This window comes from Humulus lupulus, chromosome 8 (genome assembly GCF_963169125.1).
Source record: "Humulus lupulus chromosome 8, drHumLupu1.1, whole genome shotgun sequence".
NCBI lineage: Eukaryota > Viridiplantae > Streptophyta > Magnoliopsida > Rosales > Cannabaceae > Humulus > Humulus lupulus.
This window is the reverse complement of record NC_084800.1, coordinates 74671503-74687888: the sequence shown is the minus strand read 5'-3', so window position 1 is coordinate 74687888 and position 16386 is coordinate 74671503. Positions and strand designations below refer to the sequence as shown.

Here is a 16386-nt window from a genome sequence, read left to right as displayed (position 1 = left end):
ACTCCTCATTATTAGGGACACAAACTCTTTCCTTGAACTTTAGCATCCCATTACATGACACACTAAACTCATTGACCTTCCCACTTTCCAATTCACCTTTTTGTTCCACCAAGTAAGGATCCTCACATTGACCTTGTTTGATTCTCTCTAACAAGGTAGACTGAATAGTCATCACTGATAATCTTCCTGTGATCACCTCAATCTCCGCTCTGCACATGTCCTCCTGAAGTGGTCTTGTCAGTTTCCTCAAAAATGACACATTACCATGAGACTTTCTACTCAGTGCGTCTGCAACTACATTTGCTTTTCCAGGATGATAAAGTATTTGACAGTCATAATCCTTCACTAGCTCCAACCATCTCCTTTGTCTCATATTTAATTCCTTCTGAGTGAAGAAATACTTGAAACTTTTATGATCGGTATATATTTCGCACTTCTCACCATACAGATAATGTCTCCAAATCTTTAGTGCAAAAACAACTGCTGCCAACTCCAGATCATGTGTTGGATACTTCTGTTCATAGTCCTTCAATTGTCTAGAAGCATAAGCTATGACTTTGCCATTCTGCATCAACACACACCCTAAACCTTGCTTTGAAGCGTCACTATAAATCACAAGTCCTCCTGATCCAGATGGAATAGTAAGTACTGGAGCAGAAACCAATCTTTGCTTCAAATCTTGAAAACTTTTCTCACAAGCTTCAGTCCATTCAAACTTATGATTCTTCCTCGTGAGTTGTGTCAATGGCATTGCTATCTTGGAAAATCCTTCAACAAATCTTCGGTAATAGCCTGCTAATCCCAGAAAACTCCTTACTTCTGAAACATTTGTTGGTCTATTCCACTTACTAACAGCTTCAATCTTTGATGGATCCACCGCAATACCATCTTTTGAGACTATATGGCCCAAAAATGCCACCTTCTCTAGCCAAAATTCACATTTCTTAAATTTGGCATAGAGTTGTTTTTCTTTTAATTTCTCCAATGTCAACCTCAAATGTTCCTCATGTTCTTCTTGGGATCGAGAATACACCAAGATATCATCAATAAACACTATTACAAACTTATCAAGGTAGTCCTTAAACACCCTGTTCATCAAGTCCATGAATGCAGCTGGAGCATTAGTTAATCCAAATGGCATCACAAGGAACTCATAATGGCCATACCGAGTTCGAAATGCGGTCTTTGGTACATCCTCTTCTCTAATCTTTAATTGATGATACCCAGATCTCAAATCAATCTTTGAAAACACTCCTCTTCCTTGTAATTGATCAAAAAGATCATCAATTCTAGGAAGTGGATACTTATTCTTGATTGTCAACTTGTTCAATTCTCTATAATCAATACACATTCGCATCGTCCCATCCTTTTTCTTCACAAATAGCACCGGAGCTCCCCATGGTGAAAAACTAGGCCTGATAAACTTTTTATCCAGGAGTTCTTGCAACTGTATCTTTAATTCCTTTAGTTCTGCTGGTGCCATTCTATAAGGTGCCTTGGACACAGGGGCTGTACCAGGAAGTAGCTCAATCACAAATTCAATTTCTCTGTCTGGAGGCAATCCCGGTAAATCTTCTGGAAATACTTCTAAGAAATCTCTAACTACCGGTACATCTTCCGGTTTTAACTTTTGCTCCTTATACGTGTCAACCACACTGGCGAGATAACCCACACATCCACTTTCCAACAGTCGCCTGGCCTTCATAGCAGAAATTAATGGAATGCAACTTTTTGATGTCGCTCCAGTAAACATAAACTCATCTTCCTCTGAAGGCTTAAATATCACTGTTTTCCTTCTACAATCAATAGTGGCATTATACTTTGAAAGCCAATCCATACCCAAAATCACCTCATAATCGGCCATCTCTAACATTATTAGATCAGCATATAATTCCCTACCATCAATGCAAATAGGAACCCCCCTCAACCAATGAGTAGAATACAGAATCTCTCCAGATGGTAACATTGTACTAAAAACTTCTGACAATTTTTCACACGATCTACCCAACCTTTTTACATATGTCAATGATGCAAATGAATGCGTGGCACCTGAATCTATTAATGCATGAGTGAGAATACCAGATGCAAAAATATCACCTGACACAACAGAGTTGTTGGTATCAGCATCAGCCTGAGTAATCGTGAACACCCTAGCATTTGTCCTCTGAGGTTCATCCTTCATTTGTTGGTTCTTCATCAATGGACAATCTTTGATAAAATGATCCCCCTTGCCACATTTGAAGCAGCTCTTAGTTAGAAGCCTGCACTCCCCGAAATGATTCTTTCCACAAGTTTGACATCGTGGCATTTGTTGGAATCCAGGTTGCCTGTTTTGCTGACCTCCTTTAAATTTCTTATTCTGTCCTTGTCTAAATTGGAAATTCTGGGCCCCTCTTTTGTTGTCATTGTGAAAGCGGCTTTGTTCTTTGTTGAATGGAGTGTCTCTACGAGGCATGCTAGTAGCAGCTTTAGCTTTTGTTATTTTTTCTTCTCTGTGTTCAGCTCTCAAAGCTTTCTCCACAGCCTGAGCATAAGAAAGAGGCCCTGTACGTCCCATATCTACATCTCTAGCCAATTCTGGTTGTAGACCCTCCAGGAAGCGATTCAATCTACTAGTTTCAGTGTTAACCAAGTCTGGTGCAAACTTGGCTAACCGGTCAAATGTCCTGGCGTACTCAGCCACTGATAGATTCCCCTGTTGCAATCTAGTGAACTCACTTACTTTGGCAGTCAACACAGCTTCATTATAAAACTTCTCATTGAAGACCAGTTCAAATTCTGCCCAAGTCATCTGATTCACTTCTCTAGTCTGCTTAACCACTTCCCACCAGATCTTAGCATCCTTTTTAAGTGTATGTGCAGCACAAGAAACTTTTTCCCTGTCACTTAGTTGCATGAACTCAAAGATGTCTTCTAAAGAACTCTTCCAGTCTTGTGCGTCAAGTGGGTCAGTGCTACCTTCAAATACTGGTGGGCGTTGTTTTCGGAACCGTTCATATAATGGTTCCATGGGGTGCACTGCAGGTGGAGCTTGTGGAGGTGGAGCTTGTGGAGGTGTTGGAGTTTCAGTAGGTGGTGTTGGTGCTTGCCTTTGTCGTTGTTCTGCTAACAACTTCTCAATTTGTTCAGCCTGTCTATTCACCACCGCTCGAAGTTGAGCCATTTCTTGTTCATATTTATTGCTGCAAGAGCCTTCAGTAGCCCCCATACCATGTTCATGATCCATCTGTGTTATTATATATCTTTTAAGACAAAATGTCCATAACTTATGTCATTTAGCCAATAAAGCACATGATGCATGCAACCAGCACATAATAAATGCACACATAAAACTTACAGATGAACTGAGCATTATCCTTTCCTCAATGTGTACATATGAACGGTCTACAAGAACATTTTAACCATGGCGCTCTGATACCAACTTGTAACACCCTCACTTATTTTAGTTAAAAACCATATTTGAGGTGTTATGTTTTAAAACTATATCATAATTTATTTCTGCGGAAGTCTGGACATTTTTTTTTTTTAAAACTTGAAAACTTATTTCACATTATTTACATTAAACATAAAGTGTGTCTCAAACATATTATACATAAGTATTAAATAACCCAATTTATTTTCAAAACATAACTTCACACTTTATTACAAACATCTCACTGATAACTGAAATAACCCACAAAAAGGTCGATGTGTTCATATGTACAAATCAGGGTCAGGACCATGCTTCAGTTCTCCTCATATCATTCACATATTTCTTTCTCTACCTGCAACACAAGACAACTGTGAGCCTAAAGCTCAGTAAGCAAAGTAATGCATGCAATGCTAATGATTACCCAATATCAATGGACATATACAACTTCTTTTTAAATTTTGGGCCCCTTAATATTGTGCACACTGTTTGAATTGGTCAATGCCTGCAGGGCTTGTTACACATATAATACAAAATCCCATGGGTTCTCCTCCGGCTAGCCTTCACCACAGTAGGGCACATTAAAAACCTTATTCCATCGTTGCCCCGTCAGGCTCAAGAGTTAAGGCGGCCACACACTGTGGTGTCAATACATATAACAATAACTCATATGGAGGAGAAATAAAAACGGAAATATGGCAAACAATATAATTGGTTCACTAAACCTAGCCCAAATTATTGGGCAGCCACTATAAGCCTACTATAGGCCTCCGTTTACACTTATTAACACTTTCATTTGCCTTTTCAAAACAGTGGCACTGAACTTAAACTTCTTATTACAACTTTCTTTTATGTTGCACAAAACTTGCAAAGGCATCATATAATTAATCATCATAATATCATGCATGGTCTTATATCATATAATAATTTACCATATCACTATTATGCCATGCATACAAATTTATGATGAAGTGTCACTGTATGTTAATACCACTTACTCACAAAATATTCATATAATGCATACTTTCACATAACACATAATTCTTGTGTTGCAGTTGAGTACTTTACTTACCTTTTGTCCACAATATATTTCACCGTGTAACAAGTGATGTCTTAGGTATTGATGTGCTTATCCTGACAATAGCATGGATTTCTCATCATAATGATGGCAGTAATACATTGAACTCTTATTTAAAAAAAATACCCATAAGACTTCATATCAAATTGCATACCCAAAACATGCCTAAAATGCCTTAAACCACCTAGATCGAGCATTAGATTTATCTTAGACATTTGGGGAAATTTTGACAGAGTTTCCCCTTAATTTTAGCTATCCTCAAATATCAAAATACACCAATAATCAACATCAATTAACCTGCCATAACCATATATCCCAAATACCAACATGATTCATCATAAAGTTATCATATACCGATTTTGATAAAATTCTTATCTCCTAGATCATCACCCAAATTAAATGAGTCTCCACATATATTCAAACATTTATAAACATATATACTCTCTTATAAACTCAATCAAATAACCAAAAATCATCTTGTACTCCAAGAACCCCAAAAACCTCATAAAACACAAAATTTCACTTACCGAGCAACTTTTCGGCGAAAACAATCTCTTCAAGCTTTTCTAAACCTCAAACCACTTGGAAACCCCAAGAAATATCTTAAAAAGGATAAAACACCATATATAAGTTCTCAGAAAAATTCAAAAACATAGTTTAACTTCCAAGTACAAGAACTTACCATAAAAAGGCTAGAACTAAGCTTAATCTACTTCTTTGGCTTTGCTTTCACTTGGATCTCCTTAGAATTTCTTCAAACCAGCCAAGAAATGGTTTTTGGTTTTCTTTTCTCTCTGTTTTTCAGAATAATGGTCGTGCAAAGTGATAAGGTTTGATGAAAATTCCTTATTTTCAATGATTTAGCCTTATTGTCAAAAGTTGACACCTTTCATCTCATCATTTCACCTTTTGACTTATGAAAACCTTATCACTTCAATAATTTCGACTTAATCATCTGCTAGGCCTATTATCCTTATGTGTAAAACACTCATACCAAACCTTAGGTCCATATGACTTCATACCCAATAGTTATGCTTACCCGATCGAGCGTAGCGCACTTATGCTAAGCTCGTTTTGACTTTGCATCAATACCACTGATTATGTATACCTCCCATCAAGAATTGATCTAATGGTTCTAAAACCATTTTTACATCATCAATGAGACCTTAATTATACCTCGATTACATTTGGTAAATCCATAAATACTCAATTTTACACCGAAATACTAGTAATCGACATTGTACTATTTTCCACTACTTAACCTATTTTGCCTTCTATATCTCACTTTCAACACTTAATTCCATGCCTTGTCCATATTTTTCATACTTTCTTATATCTTGAGCACATCAAACACCCATAAAAGACAACTCAAATGCCACAAGGTTAATAATATTGAGCATACATATAGACATCACATACACAACTTTTATACTTATACATGAAAACACTTATAAGAATATGCATATGCTCAAATTATACATATTGTATGATATGTAATGCAATGCAATCATGTGATTATTGGCTATATATATCAAAATAATGTGGGTGCTACAATAGCCGCCCGGACAGACTTCCGACAGCCAACTCCACTCCCTCGTCACACCGTCGAGAGGCAAACTTCGGAGAAATGCCTAGAGCCGAACAACAACAGTACAGCCGTTCAGTCAGAACTTAGACTCCCAGCTCCCAACCAGCCTCGAGCACGCCCAGGATAGCTCGAGGGAATTTCAGAAGGAGCTCCGGGGAGGGCTCGCAGCATCAGCTCGTCCCCAATGGCCGTCCTGCGCCTCGTCCAGATCGCCAGGCGCGGGACCTGCATGTTGGCAGGGCCAAGAGGCCCCCACCTAACCTCATCCGTCCTGACGGAACCAGGATCGCCTCTCCGGTCAGGCATCCTCCATCTCCGATCAGATATCCATCTCCTCCTCGGCCCTTCCGAGATATTCCAGCCTATGGCAGTAGTAGGAGAAACCCGCCATCAGCAGGACCTCCGCGACATAGCAGGGTGCCGAGGGAAAGCCCAGATCCTCACCACCAAAGGCGAGCTCCGAGCCTCCCTAGCATGAGTTACTGGACCGGCAATCGCCGGAGTGACCTTTCTGGCGGAGACCTGCGTCAGCGCCTGAGCTCGGCACAAAGCCCTCGAGCCACCCAAGGGGGTGACCTGCGAGAATCGCCTTAACTCTCATAGAGGGGAGCCAGCAGGAGGCAACAGCCATGCTTGCTCAGGGGGGGCCCTGTCCGAAGTCCATAACGGCGGGAATGCCCCAAATAACCTATCTCAAGATAGGAGAGGCAATAACCCACCAAATATGTACAATGGATCCGGAGCTGTTCAACAGCCCCGGAATAACCAAGGAAATCAGGACCAAACCCTCGAGCGCCTGGCCCAGATGGAGGAGCTGATGAGGAAGCACCTGTCGAAGAAAGAAAAAGATGAATACGATTCAGGGGACGAGATGGAGCTCTTCGCCCCCAGCATAGCAGCAACAGCTTACCCACCTGGTTTCCGCATGCCGCACCTGTCTAAGTTCAATGGAGATGGAGATCCATCGGATCATCTGGGGATGTTCAACACCCTGATGATGGCCCACAACATTGGCCCCGAGCTAAGGTGTTTAATATTTCCTTCCACCCTGACTGGACCAGCCAGGTAATGGTTCAAGCAAGGCAAAAGACAGTCAATCAGCTCCTGGAAAACTTTCTCGGCTGACTTCAAAAGGGCATTCCGAGCCTCCCAGGCTGCCCACGTCCAGGGCGACTCTCTGACTAACGTGAGGCAGCAGCCCGGTGAAACTCTGAAGGCCTACCTGAGCAGGTTCGTGAACGTCGCTGCTCGGGCCAGAGACGCGGATGACAGCTCCAAGCTCATGGCCCTCAGAACTGGAATCCTCGTCGGAGGGGAACTCTGGAAAGATATACAAAGAAAGGGAGTTGGCTCGGTTAACGAATTCCTCAACAGGGCCCAGGAATGGATCAACTTGGAGGAAGCCGAAGCCTCAGCTTCAGGAACCAGCCAGGTCCCTGATCAGCCCGCTGGAGTGGGGACGGAGGTCGTGGCAGCGACCCAAAACGTCACATAGAACAACCAGCTCAGTTGAGGCAAAAGAAAGGGGAATGGCGAAAACAGCCAGCACGACCCAAAGAAGAATAAGTCCGTAGACAAGTTCAAGCCCGTCTACGCAACTTATACAGAGCTCACCCAGTCTACGGAGAATATTTTCCTGGCCAACTCTACTCGCCTTCCCTGGAAGAGGCCGGAGCCTTTGAAGCACCAAAAGGGGAAGAGAGACACCTCCAAGTTTTGCCGTTTTCACAACGATGTTGGCCACAATACTGATGATTGTAGGCATTTGAAAGATGAGATCAAGACTCTCATCCGAGCCGGCCCCTTGGCTTAGTACGCGCGGAACAGGGTTCCAGCAAGTCGACCTGCTTCAGAAATCCCGGCCAGTCAGCCCGGGTCTCGGGTAGATCAGGACGTCCCTCCTCCCGAGATAGGAGGGGAGATATCCACCATCTTTGGAGGTCCGCATATGGCTGGCACGAGCAGGGGTGCCCAGAAGAGGTACGTGAACGAACTCAAGGCGCATAATGGAGTAGAGTTCATCCCGAAGTAGCGCTTGCCAAAGCAGCAACGTTTGGAGAAGCAACCGATCATTTTTACAGAAGAAGATGCGGGCCATGTCCAGTTCCCGCACAATGACCCTCTGGTCGTAGCAGTTCAGCTCGCTAATCGGAGGGTTAGGAGGGTGCTGATCGACAATGGGAGTTCGGTGAACCTCCTATTCTGGTCCACATTAGAGAAGATGGGTTTGACTGTCGCCGATCTGAAGGCGACCTCCATGATGCTATATGGTTTTTCGGGAGAAGGATCAGCGGTTATAGGGACTATCGAGCTGGTGATCACCCTGGGGGAAGCACCTCGGACAGTCTCCAAACTCCTCGAGTTCGTGGTCATCGACTGCTCCGCTGTGTACAACGCAATTTTGGGATGGCCTACGCACATAGCCTTTGAGGCTGTCACTTCCATTCGCCACCTCGCGATGAAGTTTCCTACCTCCACGGGAATATGCACTGTCCGTGGCGATCAGCTCGCTGCCAGGGAATGCTACAGCATTTCCATGAAGGGAAAATCGAAACCCGGGCAGCTGGCAATGGCCATCCAAAATGGTGAAGAGAAATCTCGGGACCCTTTGTCTGGTCCTGAGATTGAAAAACCTCAAAGCGCCGAAAGGGAAAATATCGTCTTAAGTGAGGATATTGACCCCCGAATAGGCGAGGACAGATCCGAGCTCCAATCTATTGAGGAGCTCGAGGAGGTAAACATTGATCCGCAGAACCCATCACGGATGGTCAAGCTCGGTAAAAACCTCTGCAGCGAGAGGAAAGTGGAGCTGATCAGATTTCTGCGGGACAACCTGGATGTGTTTGCGTGGTCACACGAGGACATGGTGGGAATCAGCCCGAGTGTCATCATGCACACACTTCATCTGGATAAAAGCATTCCTGCAAAGTCCCAGAAGCAGATATGCCTAGGAATAACCCGGGCTGAAGCCTTAGACGAAGAAGTAGCCCGGCTCAAGAAATGCGGCTTTATCCGTGAAGCCAAGTTTCTGATTTGGGTCGCCAACCCTGTGCTGGTCCCAAAGCCCAACGGGAAATGGCGGACCTGCATCGACTTCTCCGATCTGAATAAAGCCTGCCCCAAGGATTGTTTCCCATTGCCAAGGATTGACTAGTTGGTGGATGCCACGGCAGGGCATGAGCTCATGTCCTTTATGGACGCGTACTCAGGCTACAATCAGATCGCCATGAATCCGGCGGACCAGGAGCACACCAGTTTCATGACCCCAACTAACGTCTATTGTTACAAGGTCATGCCCTTTGGGCTGAAGAACGACGGAGCTACGTATCAAAGGTTGGTGAATAGAATGTTCGCAGACCAGATCGGAAAAAACATGGAAGTGTACATTGATGACATGCTAGTCAAGTCAAAGACTGCCGATAACCATGTTTCCGACCTATGGGAATGCTTCAAGATACTACGGGAGTATGGCATGAGGCTAAATCCACAGAAGTGCACTTTTGGAGTCACATCAGAAAATTCCTGGGTTTCATCGTCAATACCCGAGGAATCGAGGCGAACCCCGACAAGATCAGATCATTGCTCGAGCTTCCCTCACCCAGGTCGCGCAAAGATGTCCAAGGCCTGGCAGGAAGGGTGGCAACCCTCAATCGGTTTATTTCAAAGTCCACCGATAAGTGTTTTCTATTCTACAACCTGCTCTGAGGAAATAAGAAGTTCGAGTGGACAGAAGAATGCGAAAGCGCTTTCCTCGACCTGGAGGCACATCTGGCCGAGCCACCCGTACTATCCAAACCAAAAGTAGGAGAGCCTCTTTTTCTCTACCTGGCTGTCACGGAGGATGCAGCCAGTGCTGTGCTAGTCCGGGAAGAAGACTGGATTCAGAAGCCAGTCTATTACATCAGCAAGAGACTTCTCGGAGCAGAATCCCAGTACCCGATGATGGAGAAATTGGCGTTCTGCCTTATCACGGCCTCGCGAAAGCTCAGGCCGTACTTCCAGTCCCACTCAATACACGTCATGACCGATCAGCCTTTAAGGCAGGTTTTGCAAAAACCTGAAGCATCGGGACGCTTGTTAAAGTGGGCAATCGAACTCAGTCAATTCGAGATTCTGTACACTCCGCGAACTGCTATAAAGAGTTAGGCCCTGGCCAATTTTGTAGCCGAGTGCACAGGATTCCGGGAGGATCCTACAGAAGACTCACCCCAGGTCACCTCGTCCCAGGCGTCGTGGAGGATATCCGTGGATGGTTCATCCAACGAGAACGGCTCCGGGGCTGGAATCATTTTGATATCCCCTGAGGGACATAGATTCCACTCGGCGCTGAGGTTCGGATTCAAGGCCTCCAACAACGAGGCCGAATACAAAGCTTTGCTGGCCAGGCTAAGGATAGCCCAGGAGCTGAGGGCGAGCTCCGTCCAGAGTTTCAGTGACTCCCAGCTCATGGTAAACCAGGTTCTGGGCGAGTATCAAGCACGAGGACCTAAGATGGCTGCCTACCTAGCAAAGGTAAAAGTTGAGATGTCCGCATTTGGGCGAGGCTCGATCGAGCAGATACCTCGGGAGCAGAACGCTAACACAGATGCTCTTGCCAAGCTTGCCACATCCGGGGAAACGGAGACCTTGGGGTTAGTGCCAGTAGAATTCTTGGAGAAACCAAGTATAGAAGAAGTCAGGACGGAGGTCGAGATGATCGACGTCAGGCCAACCTGGATGACCCCCATCCTTGAATACCTCACCGAGGGAAAGCTACCTGAAGGATGTAATGATGCACGGCGAGTGCTGTATCAAGCTCCCAGATATACGATAGTAGACGGGGTGCTATACCGACGTGGGCACTCCCTACCTCTCCTACGATGTGTTCTTCCAGGCGAAGCACAGGCCATCCTGCAGGAGGTGCATGAGGGTTTTTGCGGAGATCACATTGGGGGCAAAGCTTGGCCTTAAAGGTCCTGAGGCAAGGTTATTACTGGCCAACTCTGTCCAAAGACTCAATCTCATACGTGAAGAAGTGTGACAAGTGCCAGCGATTCGCCACAGTTGCCCGAGCTCCCCCAGTCGAGCTGAAGATGATCTCTTCTCCATGGCCGTTTGCAGTTTGGGGGATCGACTTGGTTGGCGCCCTCCCTACTGGAAAAGGCGGGGTCCGTTACACCGTGGTGGCCATCGACTACTTTACAAAGTGGGCTGAGGCAGAACCTTTGGCAACGATAACTTCCAAAAAAAGTCCTTGACTTCATGGTTAAGAGCATTATCTGCCGATTCGGGCTGCCCAAGAAGATTGTTTCCGACAATGGGACTCAGTTCGACAGCGACCTGTTCACTGAGTTTTGTGAGAGGTACGGAATTGTGAAAAGTTTCTCCTCCGTGGCCTATCCTCAGGCGAACGGCCAGGTCGAGGCTGTCAACAAGACGTTAAAGGCAAGCCTCAAGAAGAGACTAGACGAAGCGAAGGGGGTCTGGCCAGAACAGCTCCCCCAGGTTCTCTGGGCATACCGGACCTCGCATCGGACTCCTACAGGTCATACTCCTTTCTCCCTGACCTTTGGGAGTGAGGCAGTCCTCCCTGTGGAGATTAAGGTGCTTTCGCATAGGGTCCAGTCATATGACCAGGACCGCAACCATGAGCTACTTTGTGCTTCCCTTGACTTGATTGATGAAAGGTGAGAGGATTCGCAACTCCAGCTCGCCCATTATCAGCAGAAGATCACTCGCTATTTCAACTCAAAAGTCAAGAATCGCACCTTTAACGTTGGCGACCTGGCCCTCAGAAGAGTTTTCTTGGCCAGTAAGGATCCCAAAGATGGAGTCTTGGGACCGAGCTGGGAAGGGTCATATCAAGTCATCGAGGACATTAGAGAAGGAACTTATAAATTAGCTCGGCTAGATGGGGGGGCAGTCCCACGAACTTGGAACGCCATCCATTTGAAGAGATATAATCAATGATTCACTTGTAAGGCCTGAAAGGCCATTTTTTATGTATTAAGCAATGAGAATTAACTTTTTGATTATGTTTGTACATGTTTTCAAGTGTAATATAAAGTAACCACGAAAGACCCTTTCCCAGTTACTTGGGGGGCATATAGTACCTGGATATAACCAGGTCGCCTTAATGACTTAGAAGTTGATTCATATCAATTGATCGTTATTTTTCTTAAAAAAACGCGAGATATTGATAAGGATTAACGCGAACTAAGTCCTATCCTGGATATAACCAGGTCAGAAAACTTAGAAGTTGATTTAAATCTATTGATCGTTGTTCTTCCTAAAGAGCACGAGATATTGATAAAAGTTAACACGAACTAAGTTTTCAAATTAAGTTCCTGGATATGACCAGGTCAAAAAACTTAGAAGTTGATTTAAATCTATTGATCGTTGTTCTTCCTAAAGAGCGCGAGATATTGACAAAAGTTAACACGAACTAAGTTTTCAAATTAAGTTCCTAGATATGACCAGGTCAAAAAACTTAGAAGTTGATTTAAATCTATTAATTGTTGTTCTTCCTAAAGAGCACGAGATATTGATAAAAGTTAACGCGAACTAAGTTTTTGAAAAAATTGTAATTGAAATGCGTAGAGACAAAAGGGAGTTAATCAGTTCAAAGGTAAAAATTAATTGTCTCGAGGCAGGAACGCCTCATGCAAAAGTTACAACAAAAAAATAATAAGAATGAAAGAGTGGGGGCAAAATGGAAAGGCCCTAGGTTCCACCGGTTGGCCCCTGGGAGGTTGCCGTCTCGCCCTGCTCAGCTGCGCCAGAGACTTCGCCGGCCTCGGAATGTGCTTCTTTCTCGAGGCGAGCTTTGAACTTCTCCAGCAGGGGCTCCCAGACGTCCGCTGCCAGGAAGGAGAAGTCAGCATCCTGATTATAGGCCCAGCAATGATAGAACATGTCCTCCATGGCGGTACCTGAAGTTGCCTGCTCTGCCTCCAGGGCGGCCTTGGCCTCAGCCTTCGCAATCTCCAGGTCTGCCCGCGAAGCGGCGAGGGCGGCTTTGGTGGTCTCGAGCTCTTGTAGCTTGGGACGGGCTTCTTTCAGCTCGGCCTGCGCAGCCGCCAGGGCGGCCGTGGCCGCCTGCAAGGAGGTCTGGTGGTTGGCCACAACTGCAGGGTGCTCGCTCCTCATCTCCTCGAGTCGGGCCTTGGTCCTGGCTATGCTCCGATGAAAGGCAACGGCGCTCTGCGAAAATGGAGAGGCACATGCCTTTAAAAAAAAAAAAAAAAAAGCAGGGCAAGGCATGATAATCAAAAACCATAAAAGGGTGGGTTCAGCTTACCGTTAGGGCCATGCCCAATGAAGACTCCAACACGCCCACCGGGCTTCTGGTTTCGATGGCCTTGAGCTCCTTCTCGTTGAACTTGTAGATGTGGCTGACGGCGTAGTTCGCCGATTCATACACCGTCCCCCGGAAGGCCTCGGGAATCTTCTCCAGGTCCTGGGGGTTAACCGGGATGCGTGTAACGACCCAAAATCGCTAATAAGGCTTAAGGGCCTTGATTAGTGTGCCAGGAGGGCATGTTGGGATTTATGTGTGATTTGATGAGTTAAATGCATGATTATGATTTAAAGCATGTTATATGACTAATTGAACATCGAGATGCATGACTACGTGGTTAGTATGCATGTTAGGTGAAATAATTATGCATGTGGACCCCGTTTGCATGATAGGGGTAAATTGGTAATTTTAGCCCGCTGAGGGCATATATGTGATAATTGTATTATGTGAATTGTACCACGTGAGTGTGGTGTTATTGTTGTGATGCACGTGCCGATACGGTCCTAGAGAGCAAGTTAACTTAAGAGTCACAACGGGATTTCTATACCCGGCTCGGGAGGAGCCTAGGGGTACCTCGGGAATTTTATGGCTAAGTTGAGATTTAGCGGGTAATGGTTATTGGTGATTGAGTAACCTGGGTAACCATTAGTTACTGCTGTGAGTAACAAGTTTAGTTGGAAAATGGTAGAATTGAAATATTAGTGAAAGGACTAGAGTGCCCTTGAGGACTTAGTTGGGAAAGGATTATTTGGAGGGGTAGCATGGTCATTTGGCAAGGGTAATATACAATTTTCAGCTGGGTTTTAGGGGTACACGGTTTGGGCATTTGGGGTCACTTGATGCTTTGATAGAAATTGAAGAGAAGAAAGAGGAGGAGATAGAAGAGCTAGGGCAAGTAAAAAGAAAAGAAGAAGAAGGGTAGAAGGGCTGAATTGGGAGCTTAGGAGGAGATCAAGGAAGCTTGTTGGGAGGATTCTTCACTTGAGGTATGGATTTTATACACACTTAAGTTTGTTTTCTGTGTTGATTTAAGGAATTTAATGCTTGAGTTAAGCTTTTCAAGGTTTTGGGTTAGATTTCTTAAGTTGAGATCAAATGGGTGGACTTTGAGTATGATTGTGTTATTGAGTTACGTTATGATGTTTATGGGTTGATGTATGGTCTATTTGAAGTTTGAAATTGATTTTGGGGCTTAGGTGTGAGTTTGGGAGTGTTTTGGATGATGAAATGCAGAGGAAAAACCCAGTTTTTCTGGGTTCGCGAAGAAGCGCCGCGGCCCTGTTCTTGGGCGCCGCGGCGCGAGGCTGTTTTCAGTCAGGGGAGCTTTCTGACTTCGCTGGGCGCCGCGGCCCTTGCGGGTAGCGCCGCGGCTACGCCTTTTTCAGGATGGGAAATTTTGCATTTTTGGGCATTTGTTCCAGGGGCTCGGGGGATGTTTTCGATGGATTGTTTTAGGAATTTGGGAGTCTCGAGAGTGTGGGATTGGTCCCGGGAAGTGGTTATGAATTGATTAGTATTAAAGGATGTTTCATGTGTGTTGTGACTAGGATATTGGAGAGGCTCGTGATAGAGGACCGTGCTCGCGGCTTTAGTGCATCAGGAGGCTCGGAATACAAGTAAGAAAACTATAACACCCGTAGGATGGGGCATGGGCCCATAGTGTGATTGCAGGGCACGGCCCTATATTGCATGTTGCATGATGAAATGATTGCAGGGCACGGCCCTATAGTGCATTACATGTTAGGGTGTAGATTTAAATGAATTTATATTTGTTGGAATGTTGTTGTGTTATGCTATATGTGTGATTATAGTAAATTGAACGGCAAGGGCCGAGAACGGCGTAGGCCGGGTACGGCAGCGGATCCGGAGGTAACACCTAGCACATGGGATGCTATAGTCAGGGTGGGACCCAAGGGATACATGAGTTATCCTCGCGGTGAGAACCGATACCCCAGGGCTTTGGTAAGGTTTCTGGGGCGGCATGGCCGTGTTTGCTTAGTCTAATGATTGACTTGTTTATTTGTGGATTATCTGTTATGATAAACTGTATACATTGCATATGTTATGTTCTGCATGAGTTTTCTTGCTGGGCTTCGGCTCACGGGTGCTCTGTGTTGCAGGTAAGGGCAATGACTGAGTCAACCAACAATGAGTACGGAGAGCGTGAAGCGACGTGTACATGTTTGGCCTGCCCGACTGCTTTGGTTGGGGGTTTATTTGAAAATGGCTGTAATAATCTATGATTTTGTAACTGATCAACTGTAAACTTATTTCAAGATGTAAATAGTTTTCAAACCTTATTTTGGGATCCCAATTGTCTAATACTAGAAGTTTTTATTGAGTCAACGCATTTTCAAAGATTACATCCTTAACTTTTATTAGTCACACTTTTGCTTCAAAACCTTGGTTAGCGAGTTCATTGCACTGTTTTGTCTTAAAACTCACTTAGTAACGGCTCTAAGGAAGTAGGGCGTTACAATGCGCACCTCGGAGGTTGAAACTTCCGAAGTCCCGGGCTCCGCCCCTGTGTCCCGGACGAGGGTCGGAGCTCGCGGAACGGGTGGGGGCATGTTGCTCCCCCCAGCAGCAGGAGGATCAGTTCCCACGACCTGAGCGGTGGGGGGCTGCTCTTTCTCCTTTGCAGGAGACTTGGTCGGGGTCCCGGCGGTTTTCTTAAAGGTCCGGGGCTTCTTCATTTTGGGCCCAGAGGCCCCAGCTGAGGGATTCCCCCCGGCGAACGCAGCTCGAAGACTCCCTCCGGGCTGAGACATCTCTTCTGTCAAAACAAAGATATGGTTAGTACACAAGTTAGCAGCCATTCAAAAACAACAACAAAGGGGGAAAAGAGAGAAATTCAAGTATATATATAGTCTAAAAAGGATCCTACCCCCCGAGCTAGAAGAAGAACCTATGGTTACGACCATCAGTCCCGGAGCTCCTGCGGGAGAATCTAAGTCGATTATTTCCCGAGCTGGCGCAAGTTCTGGTTCCGGGCTAGATTCTTATACATATTGCCTGAGTCCCGGAGCTAC

The 16386-nt window shown here is 45.2% G+C and overlaps 1 protein-coding gene across 1 annotated transcript; it reads right to left on the bottom strand.

Annotated features, from left to right (window-relative positions):
* Positions 1-931: 931 nt before the first annotated feature.
* Positions 932-5626, bottom strand: LOC133797823 (uncharacterized; the record flags this gene model as incomplete). Its single annotated transcript, XM_062235895.1, has 4 exons — positions 5170-5626; positions 5015-5089; positions 4482-4543; positions 932-3226 (listed from the first exon to the last, which is right to left on the bottom strand). A coding segment is annotated over exon 4 (2295 nt), but the record flags the coding sequence as incomplete, so codon positions are not given.
* Positions 5627-16386: the final 10760 nt, after the last annotated feature.